The sequence below is a fragment of the Sphaerodactylus townsendi genome, linkage group LG06 (assembly GCF_021028975.2).
Source record: "Sphaerodactylus townsendi isolate TG3544 linkage group LG06, MPM_Stown_v2.3, whole genome shotgun sequence".
Taxonomy (NCBI): Eukaryota; Metazoa; Chordata; class Lepidosauria; order Squamata; family Sphaerodactylidae; genus Sphaerodactylus; species Sphaerodactylus townsendi.
In genome coordinates, this window is record NC_059430.1 from 41,364,093 (window position 1) to 41,379,088 (window position 14,996).

The following is a 14,996-nucleotide window of genomic DNA, read 5'->3' on the forward strand; positions in this document are numbered from 1 at the left end:
TTACATATTATTCTGTCATTCGCTCTCATATCTTTCCTTTCTAGATTTAGGTTTCCAAAGAAGGCAGGCTCCTCTGAAGAACTGCTTCTAAAAAGGCAGGATGATGAAGGAAGATTGAGACTTTTTTAATTTTACATTTGAAAATGAGATGGTGAATGTTGAACTTACCTCTGTATCTCACTATTCTGAATCTGGTTATTGGCATTCCAGTCCAAAAGATCATAGATCACAGTGATCTCTAGCATCATCTCAGCAACAATCACTAATGCTATTATCAGGTAAAATCATGTTTTATTTAAAGTGGAAGCCTGAAATGTTAAGAAACTAGGACTACAGATCCTAAAGAAAAACTGTATCAGAGAGCAGTCTAAAGAGCCAGACCTGTTCTGCTCTCAGTATTTGGGAAAAAAAGTAAATCACAACAAGGATGCTGATTTTATTTCATCTCTTTTGCCTAACAACCACCCAATATAGCGTGGAAGTAAACAAGTTGACCTCCTTTCTGAAACCCTAGAAGACCTGGATAAGAGTAGTTGGGATGCCACTTCTGCCTAACAAGTTCCATGGACTTGTTCACTAAGGCTTTCAGGAAGGTGTTTTCTACCACACAGAAGCCACCTCAATACTTCAAAGCTAATGTTATTGACCACACCTTTTCTCATAGCCCAACTATTTCTCAATCGGACCACAAGTTGTATACAGCATGTGGCTGGGATCTGGAAGCAAGATAATTATAAGACATAGCACTTCCATATATGGAAAGGAAACATTAACCTCCATTGGGAACACCCATCTTTTAATAGTTTACTTCACATAGGCCTTTTTGTCTGTAATAGCAGGAAGATGTTATTACATGATGAAGTAGTTCCAAGTGGATAACCTCACTGGATAAGGACTGAGCAAGATTTAAGAGACAACTGGATCTTCTCAGCAACAGACATGATGAGTAATTGTAGTACATGAGCATCTGAACCATACTGCGCAGATGCCAGAAAAATCATATATGGCAATTCCAACTGCTGATTCTTAAAATCTATCAGTATTGTGGATTTAACATATCACTACTGAAAGTGAACACATTATACCTGCGTAACCATGGCAATTTCTAATAAGGAAAATTCAGGAGAAATAAAATGGCAATAAGAAGAGTATTTTTAAAAAAACTTTATTGATGCATAATCCACAATAACAAAGAGTACTGGTTAGCTATTCCTTCAAGGAAAACAAGGCAATGGTCACAAATTTGTGGTGGAAAGCATCAGCAACAAGTTGTTCAGGTTCTTCATCTATAAAGTCATGGAATAGAAATCAAGAGGGCTGAAATCTAAACTTTCAGAATTTGAGGTGCAGATAGAGACAATCTTCTCATCTTTTAACATTAGCAACAGCTGAGGAAAGGGAACTGAGCCAAGAGTCTCTCATCATTTATTTGTAGAGACTAGCTTTCCCAACAGTTTGCCAAGGACTGAAAGAAAACTAATCAACTTTTTCCCAAAGGGCAGGAAGGGGGGAGACCGTAGTCCAACAATACAGGAGGGATCCTTTCCAGCTCCAGCAGGTTCATCAGGTTGGAAATAGTATCACCTTTTCTTGAATCCATACTTTTTGCGCTCGTAGAAGAGATCGGTTTTTGAGCTGCCTAGGTTGACAATCTTGGGGCAACCATCCCGCTGTGAAGAAACACGAGACAGATATGAGATATGACTGGATCATACTGGCCTGATGGATTAATTACGCCTAAGGCTACAATCCTATGCATGCCTACTTGGAAGCTCTGTGGAACATAGTGGGACTTGCTTCTGAGTAAACATGCATAGGATTGCATTCTACACAATCTAACCAGAAACGCTGTTTGGCTGAGCTTTCAGCAGATAATTCCCACACATTTTAACAACCATGTTGGATATAAACATGGTAATTAAAAAACAGGAAGAAAATGAGATCTGAGCTCCTCAGGAAGTCCTGTTGCATGCAGTTAGGTCAAATGAAAAACAAAACAGCCCTGGGTTTAAGGAAGAGCATTGTGTAGACACTAACTACATCAATAATCTCATTTAAGAGAGATCAGTTCACATAAATAATTATTAGCTTTAAATAAAGTGTCTGAAAGATGGAAGTAATAGGACACAAGACGCCTTGTAAAGTGAGACAACCTTCCCCTAAGTTAGTACATCCTAGTTTCACCAGTAGATTCTTTGCCTTCATGCAAATACAACAAGAAAAACTGGCTTAACCTATGCCAGGTAGAATGAGGATTAGAATTAAAAGGACAGCAAAGATCACATGGCTATTCTACAACAGCAGAGTTTTTCCAGGCAGCACACCCCAGTCTCTTACCACATTTTGTCATCAGACAGAGAGGGGAAAAGAGGTTATGCCATAGCAAGGAAGGATAAAATCCACAGGGGCCACAGCAAGCTACTGATCCGGGATAACTGAAAAGCTTCTGTATTACGCATAAGAGTTACACAGGAATATAGCCAATTCTATACATGTTGTTCAGAAACAAGCCTCTTCTGTTCAATGCAGTTTACAGACAGGAAAAGGTGCGTAGCAATTGAGCCTTAATATAGCAAGTACTGTTGCCAGCATGGCATCTACAGGGTTGCAAGAGACCAGGCAGCAAAAAAGTGTTTCTCCCTATCTGCTGAACCATCCAAACTGCATGAGATGTAAGAGCCTCAAGACAGACGCCATCTCCAGCTGCTATATGGAGACAAAGATAAGGGAGGGTGTTGCTGGAATAGGCCAGTTGCAAGTAGCCATTTGCTGAACATACTGCAGTGTCACTCAAAACCTTGGTAGGGTATCTTCTTTCTCTCCCTGAAAACACACACGGGACAAAGCACGAGATCAATAGAAAGGGTTTTTGCCTCTCCTACCGGATCGCCATCATAATCCTATGACTGTCTACTCAACCAATGCAATACGTCTGACACTTTGCCTCCAATAAATCAGCACACAATTCCCCAGTCGGAAACTAATCTGCTTTTTTGAAGCGTATTCATGTTTTCCAGAGGACACTCTGATGATCTGAGGTTACTAAACAACACTCACAAGACAGTGAATCCAACACTGGCCCTAAATTCAGTGCCAGTTCTGTACCCTGACCTACCTGTTGCAGCACTTGCTGATGATCTTCTTCCGTGCATCCTGTCTTAGCAAGGATGCAGCAATGCTCTGCACTGTACCAGCACTGTCTTAGTTCCCTTTGTGCCTTCTGTGGCACCAAAGAGTTCTTACATGCACTCATCTGTAGCATCCAGGGTTGATTTGCACAAAGCTGGCATTAATTTCATAGCACCTCTAGCTAAACACTTTTCAATGGAAGCAATTTACACATTCCATTGCAAATCACCAAATAGTGAGATACTCCAATGTATACCCATGAGTGAATCAGACCCTTCTTCCAGAAACCACCTCCTCAAGCCCATCTTACTCATCACTACACCTTCCTGCACTATTGAATAACAATTGGATGTTTGCGACCTCTTCCTCAAGCCCTCTGCTGGCTCTTCATCTCAAACGTAAGTGGTGCTTCCTTGGTACAGGGTCTTTTTATGCAGCCAATCATTCTTAATATCTGAACCTGTTTTTGGCACAAAGGAACTGTACCTTTGCTATGACGACATTATAACTTTTAAAAGAACAAGAATGTTGTAGTAGCCCAATGCATTACAATTAGTTAATAATGATTATGTAGTTGATGCTATTTATATTGCACCAACTGTTCAATTATGAAATTGATATTTTTACAAAATTCTGTTCCTGATCTATCTCTGATATTTTCCATGCTAGCAGGATAGAATCACATGTTATGTATTTACATTGGGGTGATGCCAAGACCAGCACCCTTCCATTGAGTTGCCTCTACCACTATATAGGATAACTTATCCGTTACATCATGCATTTCCTCAGGCCTGCTATGGATTTGGTTTGGGACACAAAAGCACACACTCTAATGACATCACAACAAGATTAAATGTTCTATGCATTATAGTAGCAGAGTTGCCCACAGCCTGCAGATAAAAACATCCTGTCTCTTTAATAGAGGCTTAGTGTCTGTTATTTCTCACGTGATGCTATTTAGCTCCACACCATGAAAAGCTTCAACTGCTCATTTTCAACACATTAAATCTCTTTTAAAAGGAACAGGACTTTTTTCCCCCCTCCATGCAGCTGGAGCGGACAATATGACATGACAATACATTTTTCAATGGCATCCTTACATTGCCCAGAACTTGTATTTCCAGCCTTAGACAACTGTTAAAAATGTCAGCTAGATAACAATACACTTTACACATATGCTAACAAACTCTATGTATGTTTACCTTGAAGTATATCACATTCCCAAGGTATAGATAGGATTTATTCAGTGCACAAATTTGTCCTCCCCTCAGGATTGTAATTAGAAGCATGCTAACTGTAAGATATTTTGCAAATACGCTCAAGTTTGGGTGGGCTTTGTTGAAGCAGGCAACCACAGACCTAGAAACATTACATCCCACAACCATTCAAAAGCTTTAAATGTTTACTCAGCATACTAGATGACAGTAATGTTTTATGATACCAAGTGGTAACATCTTATGGACAGAAGATGTGATGGATGGCACTGTTTGGATGTCAGACACCGCCTGGGCTGTCAAGAGTTAATTTCCCCTCAACAACAGAGCACCCTGAGTTATGGGCTGCTGCAAGCAGGTAATTGGTTAACCACAAGAGCGCTGAGAGGGAAAGTCTGTCAGCTAAAGGTTTTTGAATACTATTGGACTGAGGTTTCTGAGTCAAACAGTTACTGTCCAATTAACAGGGGAAGAACTCTGATGACAATGGAGTTCTCTGGATTTGTGTGGTGAAAACACTGCCTTTAAAGGTTTCTAAAGAGTCAGTTGAAAACTGAGTACTAATGGGAGTTCCCAGACAAGGAGCTGAAGTACTGAAAGAAAGGAAGCCTCTTGGGAAACCTGAAAGAAAATCAGGGAATAATCCCTGGAACTTGCAACAGAGTGTTTTGGAGAAAACAAAGGTTTTTAAACCTTACAATACATTTATCCTGAATAATTTTTGTCAATCTTTTCAAAACTTTTCATGTGCCTTTATTATAGAACTCTATACTGTATGTGTACTTTATCATTTTTCACCAAGAATTTCCAAATCGTGATTTCTCCTGACCCTTCTTCTTGTTTAAATAAAATCTGTTTTTTAACTACTCAGAAAACCTCAAGTGCCATTTTGTCTGTATAAGAAACTCCTGCCTCTGAGGTAAAGGGAAGGGGGCAAGGGTCATTACAGAAGACTATAAGCACAAGTAACAGTCTTACATCCTTCTCCTGGATGGTGCATTCTTTGCAGTAATAGGCATCAGAGACTCCAGGACCTCCACATATCACACAGCGTCCTTGGTATGAGCCATAGTTGCACTCATCACATATGCGCACCAGTGTGCAGGGGCGCACATATGAGTCACAGATAACACATTTCCCATCACCTGCAAACACAACAGTAGATTCTCATCATACACAAAGCAAAGGTACAGTTTACTAGATTACCCTCTCTTTATAAAAACACAGTCAGTGAGACCTACTTTCAAATAAATGAATTTGGGACCGAGCTTTCAATTAAGCCAGGATGTCTTCATTTAAAATAAGGTATCTGTGGAGTGAAACCTAAAGCACCAAGCATTTGGCTGAATTTCTCTAAACGAGCCTATCACATATTTTTCAGTCAGTTGGAACAGTTTTTAGAAGATAGTTAATCTGTTGCACAAATTTATACCATAATTTGCCAACAGCAGCTCTACGCAGGGATGTTCAATATGCATCTTTTTCGTTTTAATTTTACAAGACAAACTGGGATGTTCACACACAGCACCGAAGTCATGATCACCACAGATACCTCCCAAATTAAGTAAAGAAGCTCACCAAGTAAGCTAATAATCCATAGATGGTAATATCAAGTACTACTGATCTGGATCATATCTGAGCCAGCAATGCAGAGATGAAAAAGGTGCATATCCCATTACCAGTGCCTTAATCCAATCTAATTATCCATCCTCTTAAGGACTTGTTTAGCCTGCTTTTTTGCATAGCAAAGGGGCTTATGCACCTTCCTTTGGCAGTTGAATCTGCAATGTGCTGAGCAGAAGCTACATTTCCAGCTCTTCACAGATCGCCATTTTTTAAGAGAGAATTAAATACTTTTTTTGTTTATGTGGCAAGATGCAATTGACCACAGATGAACAGATGATGAGCAACATCTCTCCACTGTTCATTACCTCTCCCCGAGCTGGAAAAACAATTGATGTAATACTACTAGTGTAGTTTTCCCTAAACATATAAAATTAGGAAACACACCTTCAAAAGCAGCACTGGGTTAAAAGGAACACCAGTTCATCTTTCCTGCCTTTCAAGAGTGGGACATACAGCTACAGGGAAGCCCACATATACGTCCTGGTTTTAGAATTCACCACTGTGGTGCTAGTACCCATTTCTTTCAGCTTTAAGGGTCAGCCGAACATGTCAGCAGTGCTCGAGTCATTTAGCACTGGTGTAGTGAGGGGGGCAGTTGTCACTTCCTGGGTGGGTGCATTGCCACCCCCCCTCACAACTGCACCCCAGTCCCATTCAGAGCCAGAGTGCAGTTAAAGGCTGGCTACTCCCAAACTTCACATGAAGCTTGGGAGAGGGCCAGCTGGGCAGCCCCCATATCTGAACTCCATGCGGAGTTTGACTGTGGGGTACCCTGATTTCCAAGTGAAGTTCAGAGTGGTCATTTGCTACTGACCTCAGTTGACTGGGGCCAGAAGCAAACTGAGCACACACCTGGTCCTCCTTTTTAGTCAGGTGGAGTTTCGGGGGCAGAGCCAACAGTTTAAATGTAGAGGAGGACTGGCTGTGTGCTCTCCCTGGGTGCCATTTTAACACGCTACACCTTTAAAAGGTCAGAAGAGAATGCTACACTATTATCCTACAGCGTTACTTTTTACCATACGTGATGGATGCATCCAAAAACAAGAAAATTATAATTCATGGTGTGATGCAAAAGATATTCAATGTAAAGTTTATACTAAATCCTAAATGTATGTTGTTAAATATTTTGCCAAATAATAAACCAAAAGAAAATAATGAATTGTTTAAATATACACCGCTCAGATCTTCTGGAATAGATGAACAAGCTAACAGAATACTCAACAATGGCAAAGTTAACATGCACAGCAGACCCTCCACAGAGTATGAAAGAAGATAGAAAGCCTTTTTGGATTATACTAATTGAGGACTTGAACAGTTATATAAATTAATGACTTGTATAATTAGAGTGTACAAAGATTAACTGTAGGCAAGGATAAATGATTGAAACTATATAATAATTTCTTAAGCCTTAAGAATATGGTTTTGAATTTAAGAGGTATGCAAGCTTCACAATGATTATTAGTTTTGATTTTAATATTATGTTAAACATTAAATTTAAAAATCCTATTATTCTGCAACATCAAGAAAGGTGGCTGGAGTGAAAAAGAGGGATAGTCAACTTTTCAGAAGTTTAAAAACCCATATAATTTTTAAGGCAAAAAATAATAATAACCAAGTTTCAATCATAATGACCAACCATATTTTATCAGCATAGATAAAATAATTCAAAGTTAAACTTTTTTACTATTGTTCCATACATATACTTTCTTTTATGTGTTTCGTATAAATCATTTCAATAATGTTATTTCCAATACCAAAACAGATTTGGCCACATTTAAAAAGAAAATCAGCAGAAAATCTGGAAGGTCTTTTGATTTCCAGTTTTGGAATGCTAATAATAAAAGGCATTCCAGACACTGGGAGCTGTACTCACATTTTTCACACAGTCGTCCAATAGCTACAACAGGAAAGAGAGAAAAAAATCAAAACAGTATTTATATAAAAATTAAGTACTCAAAGCACATCACACACATTATTTCAATACTTCTTATAACAACACTGTGATGGAGCTTAAGAAACAGTGGTGTTCCCAGACAAATAATTTAAAAATAGATATATAATAAAGGCTTCACTGTTACTATCTCAGGATCAGGTCTCTGTCTGACATTTTACTTCATGCTTCTAGTCATATTTTTTGAGAATTGAGGCCCATTTATTTCTATCTAGGCGCAGGCAGATAGGCATATTAAGAGTTTTATAATGAAGTACCTCAGCTGCATAGCACCACACAGCAAAGCACAATTTAAGCAACTGTATTTCATTTTGTTCTGTTTCAAGCAGTGGGACTTGTTACCAGATACATATACTTAAGCAGCCTTAGGCGTCCACAGCAAATGTTGGAAGAAGTAAACCCAAAGCAAACCATCTTAGGCCAGAAGAACATTAACTTTCCTCTTGTTGCCAAGTATATATTTGCCAAGATAGCCAATTGTTGTTTCCAACTGACATTAACTAAAAACAATAATGCCAGTAAGAGCCATGCACAGTTATGACGCAAGTATAATACCAGGTCTTTATATAAAAGAAAACAATAAATTCCACATATGTCACACAATGCATTACATAAAGCTATAAGCAAATGGGCCACACAGATGAGGGCAGCAGGCCGAAAACTGATAGCTGCTTGGAACTAAATTAAAAATTTTTACTAAAGAGATGATTTTAGTCTTTCTACTATAGCAGTTACCAAAATTCCCACATAGCAGTAAACTTTATATACAAGAGTATGTACCTCTCCCCAGCTTTCAGCATAGAAGATTGCATAATAATTTGTGCATAATACTTACACATTTTGATAAGGAGGTTCTAAACATTTATCATTTCAGAAAGTAACATCCAACTATATGGTCACTTGACTAGCTTATTACATGAACACATAGAAATTTTTTTCCTTATCCAGCTGCTTAATTTCAGTCATGTTCACAAGAAGCTCTCTATGCTTTTAAAGCAAAGATCTTTCACCATCCTACTACCAAATGTCCTTTTAAGCATAAACAACACAGTCTGACAGGTAAATCATGTATTAACATTATACATCATAGAAGCAGTTTTAATTTACTGGGTACAATGCTGCAGCAAGATCATTTAGCACAGCTTAGGCAGCTGCAAGGTGGCTAAAATACACTCTGTACCACCAGGTAGTTTTGTGTCAGTGATGCTGTGGAATCATTCCCAATTCTTTCGGCTAAGATGAATCTGATGAACTGAGAAAGTGAGAAATCATAAGTGGAAACTAGTTTATACAAAGTACAAACCCAGACTAGTCCTCGTAACAGTACATTTACATGATAACAGTGATTAGTAGATCCTTCTGTGAAGTCTAGAAGCAAAGGCATTAAACCAACAGCTTTCCTTGGCTGCTTGCCTCCAATAACCAGTCGTCAATAACATACGTCATCTAAGTGCAGAAATGTCACTCAGCTATCATCATGAATATTTATTTTATTAGACTTTTATACCACCCCTCCTCTTTTAGGCTTGGGGCGGTTTCAAATAATAGTTATTGAAAGGTTTATAGAAAACTGGGAGTTTTTCTACTCCAAACAAAACTTTATTTCATCCTAATCTTTTGTGACTCAGAGTTCACTTTCATAGATGCAAGATCCTCTTTTAAAGCTATCTAAATTAGAGGCCATCACTGTATTCTGAGGCAGTGAATCCCATAAGCTAATTGTGGATTGTGTGTCCCGGTATTCCTTTCTCTACTTCGAATCAACTGCTAATTAATATCATTCAACGCTATAAGATTTCAGGTAAAATTGAAAAGGGATACCTTAAAGACTACCAAAATTTATTCCTGTCATCCTTATGCCTCTGGACAGGTGTTTAATTTTGCTACAACAGACTAACACGCTACTCCTCTGAAAGATTCTCGTGCTATAGGAGAGGGAAGAACATTCCCTCCCGTGTTCTATTTCTCTATCTGAAATAAAGACATCAAGAATTGTACAGGGCTCTACGATGCCCAACGCTAGCTACTTTCCCGCTATCCTAGAAACACCCCAAACACGTGAGCCTCCCCATTCCCCCTCCACAACTGAGCACGTGCAAACCACCCAGGGAACATGAGAAGCACGGGCTGTTGCTGAAACTGGAAGGAATGCGGGTCTCACCCACTCCCGCCTGCTTGCGGCAGAAGATCAGATCCGGATGGTGCTTGGCCATCACCTACAGGCTTCTGGTCTGCCGCCGTTCGTGCTCCCCTACCTTTGACCTTTCCACTCTATAGGTCCTAGAAGATGCGGAGGTCTTCATCACAAACCCAGAACTATGAAAGTTACCACTATCCATTGCGTGCCAAACACCTGTTAAAAACACCACAACGTTTAAGTCTGTCGAGCTAAAATTTTAAAACATTGATGAAAGCAACAAGGGATGGAAGAAAGAAGATCGCCCTCGCCCGCCAAGATATACTCATCTTCCAGGACCTTACGAACCCAGCCCACTCAACTATCGTCACTGATACCATAGAGTCTATGGCATAGACGCTAACAGAACCCAACGAGTTCAAAAACTAGTTCCTCATAGTCTTCACTTCTGGTTCCGGGTAGACTCTGTAACGTGACTGACACTGTAGGTTGAAATGTGTAGTAATTAAAATTCAAATGAAGTAGGTCGGGATAGAAAGATCCTTTCGGAATCGTGGTTTCAAATCACAGCGTCCTTTACTCCAGTGTCCTTGAATATGGAGGAGAGGGTTGAACTAGGGTTGCGTCTGAAGTTTCGTTAACTCGCAGCCGATTTAGGGCGATCCTCTACGGTTTCCAAGACAAGACTCACCGCAGTGGTTTGCCATTGCCTTCCTCTGCATAAGAACCCCGGAATTCCTTGGTAATCTCCCATCCAATTACTAACTGGAGCCGACCCTGCTTCTCTGGGAGTGGGGTGTTAATAATAATTTTAACTTTTCTATAGCAAGCCTTTCTCGCTGAGATGGTGGGTTATAAAATATGAAAAAAACATTTGCTCAAATGTTATAAGACATCTATTAACAATGCAGTAGGCCTAGTATTACAGATAGGGTTGCCAACTTTGGGAAATCGGTATGCAGACAATCCCAGGTTCAATCCCCAGTGTCTCCATTAAGGAGAACAGACAGTGATGTGAAAATCCTCTGCCTTCCGCACATGCAGAATAATTAACTTTCAATGCACTTTGAAGCTGGATTTTACTGTGCAGAATAGCAAAATCCACTTTCAAACCGTTGTGAAAGTGGATTGAATGTGCATTATTCTGCATGTGCGGAAGGGGAGAACCTGGAAAGCCACTGCCAGTCTGAGTGGACAGTACTGACTTTAATGGACCGGTGGTCTAGCTCAGCATGAGGCAGCCTCACCTGTACATAGTTGCTCGGAATGGAGCTTGAGAAGGGCAGGGTTTGTGGAGTGGGGGGGGGGGGGGGGGGGGGACCTCAGCAAGATACAGTGCTATACAGTCCACCCACAGAAACAGCTTTTTCTTCAGAATTAATCTCTAGCCTGGAGGTGGACAGCTGTAATACAGAAGAGGTAAGCCATGCAAACAAATAAAACTTTTCTAAAGCACTTGTTTATGTTTATTATTACAACATTGATATCCAACTCTACTGCCCAACCAGCCCCACTATATTATGAGGCAGAAAGTGTCTGCAAAGGCAGACAACAATGCAGTAAAAGCAGGTGATAAATACGGTAAATTGCAGTTCTGGGTCCTTATAAAAGCAACATCCTGAGCTCTTCTATACTAGGTTTAATCCCTTCATAAAAATGCTCTTGTGCAATTCTCGTTTTGCACTTTCTGTAAAATGGTAAAAGCATGGGAGTCTTCTTGCCCTTCTCAGGCTAGCTGTTCTGCAAGGTGGAATTAATCACAAAAAATGTATATAAACAGGCAGTTGCTGTATTTACTTATTTTCTTTATCCATTTGGAGGATGGCATGCAGAGTTGTGAGTCTCCATGTGGGGCCTGGATCTCCAGATTATAGAGATGAGTTCTCTCAGAGAAAATAGCTGCTTTGAAGAATGCACTATAGCATTATTCCTTGTTGAGTTCCCTTGCCTTCTCAATACCCACTGTCCCTAGCCTCCACCTCAAATCTCCAGGAATTTCCCAATGCTAGTGGCACATTCAGAAGGTTTTGTGGTGAAGCATAACAGGTGTGTGTGTGTGTGTGTGTGTGTATGGCTGGCAAGCTCACAGCCACCTCACCAGCCTAGATCGGCACTGGGTGTGTGTGGCTACCTGTGCTGTCAAGCCCACAGTGGGCTCACCAGCCCAGGACGGCACTGGGGAAGGTAGCAATGGGTAGTGGTCTTGGTGGTAGCTGTCTCAGCTAGCTTGTTAGCCCAAGTCAGCACGGGATTGGAAGGTTGCCTCAGCTGGTGAGCCAACTGGTGCGGGAGTGACTCACCAGGACAGATTGGGAGTGGGATGGGATGGGTGCCTGAACTGGCCAGCCTGCAACAAGCTTGCCAGGCCAGATTGGTAGTTGGGGTGGGTGAGTTCCTGGGAACAGTGGTGGTGTTGCCTGGATTGGCGAGCGTGCAGCAGCTAAATAGACCAGATCAGGAGTGGGATAGGATGATTGCCTGGACTGGCCAGCGTCCAACAGGCTCACCAGGACAGATTGAGAGTGTGTGTGTGGGTGTGTGTGTGTGTGTCAGCTGGTTCACAGGCCTGATAAGCCCTCTCAAGAGGTTGTATCTGGCCCCCACAGCCACATGTTTGACACCACGGTCTTAACTGAATCAGAAGTGGTCAGCTGAACCTTCTCAAAAGTAGGAAGCACAGTGTCCTTCAAGCCATCTCAAAGAACATTGCCTCCTCCTGGTCATGATTCATTTTCACCTTGTTCTGTTAGCCATTTAACTACAGCACACTGGTTCAGGACCTATAAAGCATTGGCAGGAGGTTCAATAGTCAGTATTCGGGTGTATGAGAAGGAAAAATGCAAGCAAATAGCTGTATTGTCGAAGGCTTTCACGGCCGGACTCAACTGGTTGTTGTGGGCTTTCCGGGCTGTGTGGCCGTGGTCTGGTAGATCTTGTTCCTAACATTTCGCCATGACACAGTGTGTAATTCACTTCTCTCTATGATACACCTCTGAAGATGGCAGCCACAGATGCAGGCGAAACGTTAGGAACAAGATCTACCAGACCATGGCCGCACAGCCCGGAAAACCCACCACAACCAGCTGCCACCTTCATCACTGGCCACTCAATTAGTTTGATTTTTTTTCCCTTACAAATTCAAATGATGAGGAATAAGTATTTAAGAAATGCTTCCCTTAGGCCAGTTGGTGTTGAGAAATATCTCTGTACAAGAACCCCTCAGAATTTCCATTGAGAAACAAAAATGGGAGAAGGAATGATTTCTAGACATTGGTAATATTGAAAAATTAATAGACAGTTGGAAAAATATAAAGATTGAGAAATATATGGAGTTAGAAAGAAAAATGATATTAAAATGGTATAGAACACCAAAACAACTAGCATACATGATAAAAGGACTTAGTTCTAAATGCTGGCACTGCGGAGACCAAGAGGCATATTACAGCCATATGCGGATAGAATGTGCAGAAGTAAAAAAATTGACAATTGTATTGTTATATATCGAGAAACTGGTGAAGACAAATATTGATTTAAATAATGACTTAATGTTCATGGGTGTAATGGAAGACAGAAGGGTGGATAAACAATATAGTTATATGTATAAAATAATGATTAAAGCAGCACATGCAACAATAGCCTTGGGCTGGAAAGAAAAGAAAAAATGGACACTTCAGAAATGGTTAGAATATATCTGGGAACAAGTGACACTTGATATTTTTGATATTATCCAAAAATAAGACGTGGCAAGATAAACAGAATGAAATTTTGAAGATATGGATAATATACGTGGACTGGATGAAAGAAGCTTGAGTCGATGAACAAATATGGGAGAAGAGGCTACAGAGAATGTACTTACTGCTGTTTGTGTGACAAACTATGAAGAAGTAGTAATGGGGGGAGGGAGAAAAGGGGGGGAAAGTATCTTTTGAAAACGTATGAAGAAGGATTGGAAGATACTATAAACTGTAAAATTCAAATGATACAATTAAAAAAAAGAAAAAAAGTATTTCCATTGATTGGGTAGAAGGGTAACCTCTGCCTGGGTGTGAAGAAACAACAATTCAGTTGCTGGAAGAGGCAGACACTGCTGCCTGCATCACTAGCTTGGGGAGTTCAGGAATGTTCTCTCTCTGAGATCTGATGCAGGGCTGTGGATCAGTTGCCCGATAAACTTTGGCTTCCACCTGTATTCTACTTGTACATTTGTAACTAAAGCAAATATTACAAAACCCTATGATAGTTTCTCCTCCAAAGGGCACCAGCCCAAGTCTGTGTTACTGTCCCTGGAATTTCTCACTCTCTTTAACCCTGTACTGGCTTTTTCCCCTGCAAGTAAGCATTAATATCTAACTCACAGGGTTGTCATTATGATAAAATAGCAGGGAAGAGTTTATATGCTTTGCATCTGTAGTCGACCCACGTGGTCAGCGCAAGAACGAGACGAGACGCGGAGATAACATCTGGTGGAGATCGCCAGCAGCGGGAGACCGGAGGTCCGTGTTCCTGGCGAATCTCCCGTCTGCCGGTTCCTGGCACCTTTTATTGTTACTCTATCGGGGGCGTGTAGGAGGGAGGACCGGGGGGAGTTCCGGGAGAGCGGGAGGTCGGGAGATCACCATGTGATGCATGATCTCATCTGGCTACGTGCGGAGAGGAGCGTAAGCGTCTGAGCCTAATCCTCACCTGGGGGGCAAAGTAAGACCATTGTCCCTAGGCGCCTCGGGTGATTGAGGCCAGTGGGCGAAGTTCACTGACCCGTGACTCAAGTGGGGGGGGGGGGGGGGGGGGATGAGGAGTGGGGGTGCGGTGCGACCAGCAAGGTCGTAGGTCCGTTGGCGTCCCAACGTTCTACTACGGCACTGCTGGGTCGGCAGTGCACTACTACAGCATCTCAATGGATGTTGTAAAATACATGCATACACTGGGACAGCAACCGTCC

The 14,996-nt window shown here is 41.1% G+C and overlaps 1 protein-coding gene across 1 annotated transcript; it reads right to left on the reverse strand.

Moving 5' to 3' along the window:
• Positions 1-1,149: 1,149 nt before the first annotated feature.
• On the reverse strand, positions 1,150-10,309 carry PHF5A (PHD finger protein 5A). Its single transcript, XM_048501431.1, has 4 exons — positions 10,082-10,309; positions 7,843-7,866; positions 5,322-5,488; positions 1,150-1,670 (listed from the first exon to the last, which is right to left on the reverse strand). The coding sequence occupies exons 1-4, from the start codon at positions 10,131-10,133 to the stop codon at positions 1,581-1,583; spliced, it is 333 nt and encodes a 110-aa protein (XP_048357388.1). The 5' UTR covers positions 10,134-10,309; the 3' UTR covers positions 1,150-1,580.
• Positions 10,310-14,996: the final 4,687 nt, after the last annotated feature.

Bases quoted from the DNA above. Each gene is read 5' to 3' on its own strand.
- PHF5A (XM_048501431.1), bottom strand. From the start codon at position 10,133: ATGGCCAAGCACCATCCGGATCTGATCTTCTGCCGCAAGCAGGCGGGA. The intron at 5,489-7,842 runs GTGAGTACAGCT...TTGTGTTTGCAG, and splicing joins TGGACGACTGTGTGAAAAAT to GTGATGGGAAATGTGTTATC. The intron at 1,671-5,321 runs GTAAGACTGTTA...GTTTCTTCACAG, and splicing joins GCACCATCCAGGAGAAGGAT to CGGGATGGTTGCCCCAAGAT.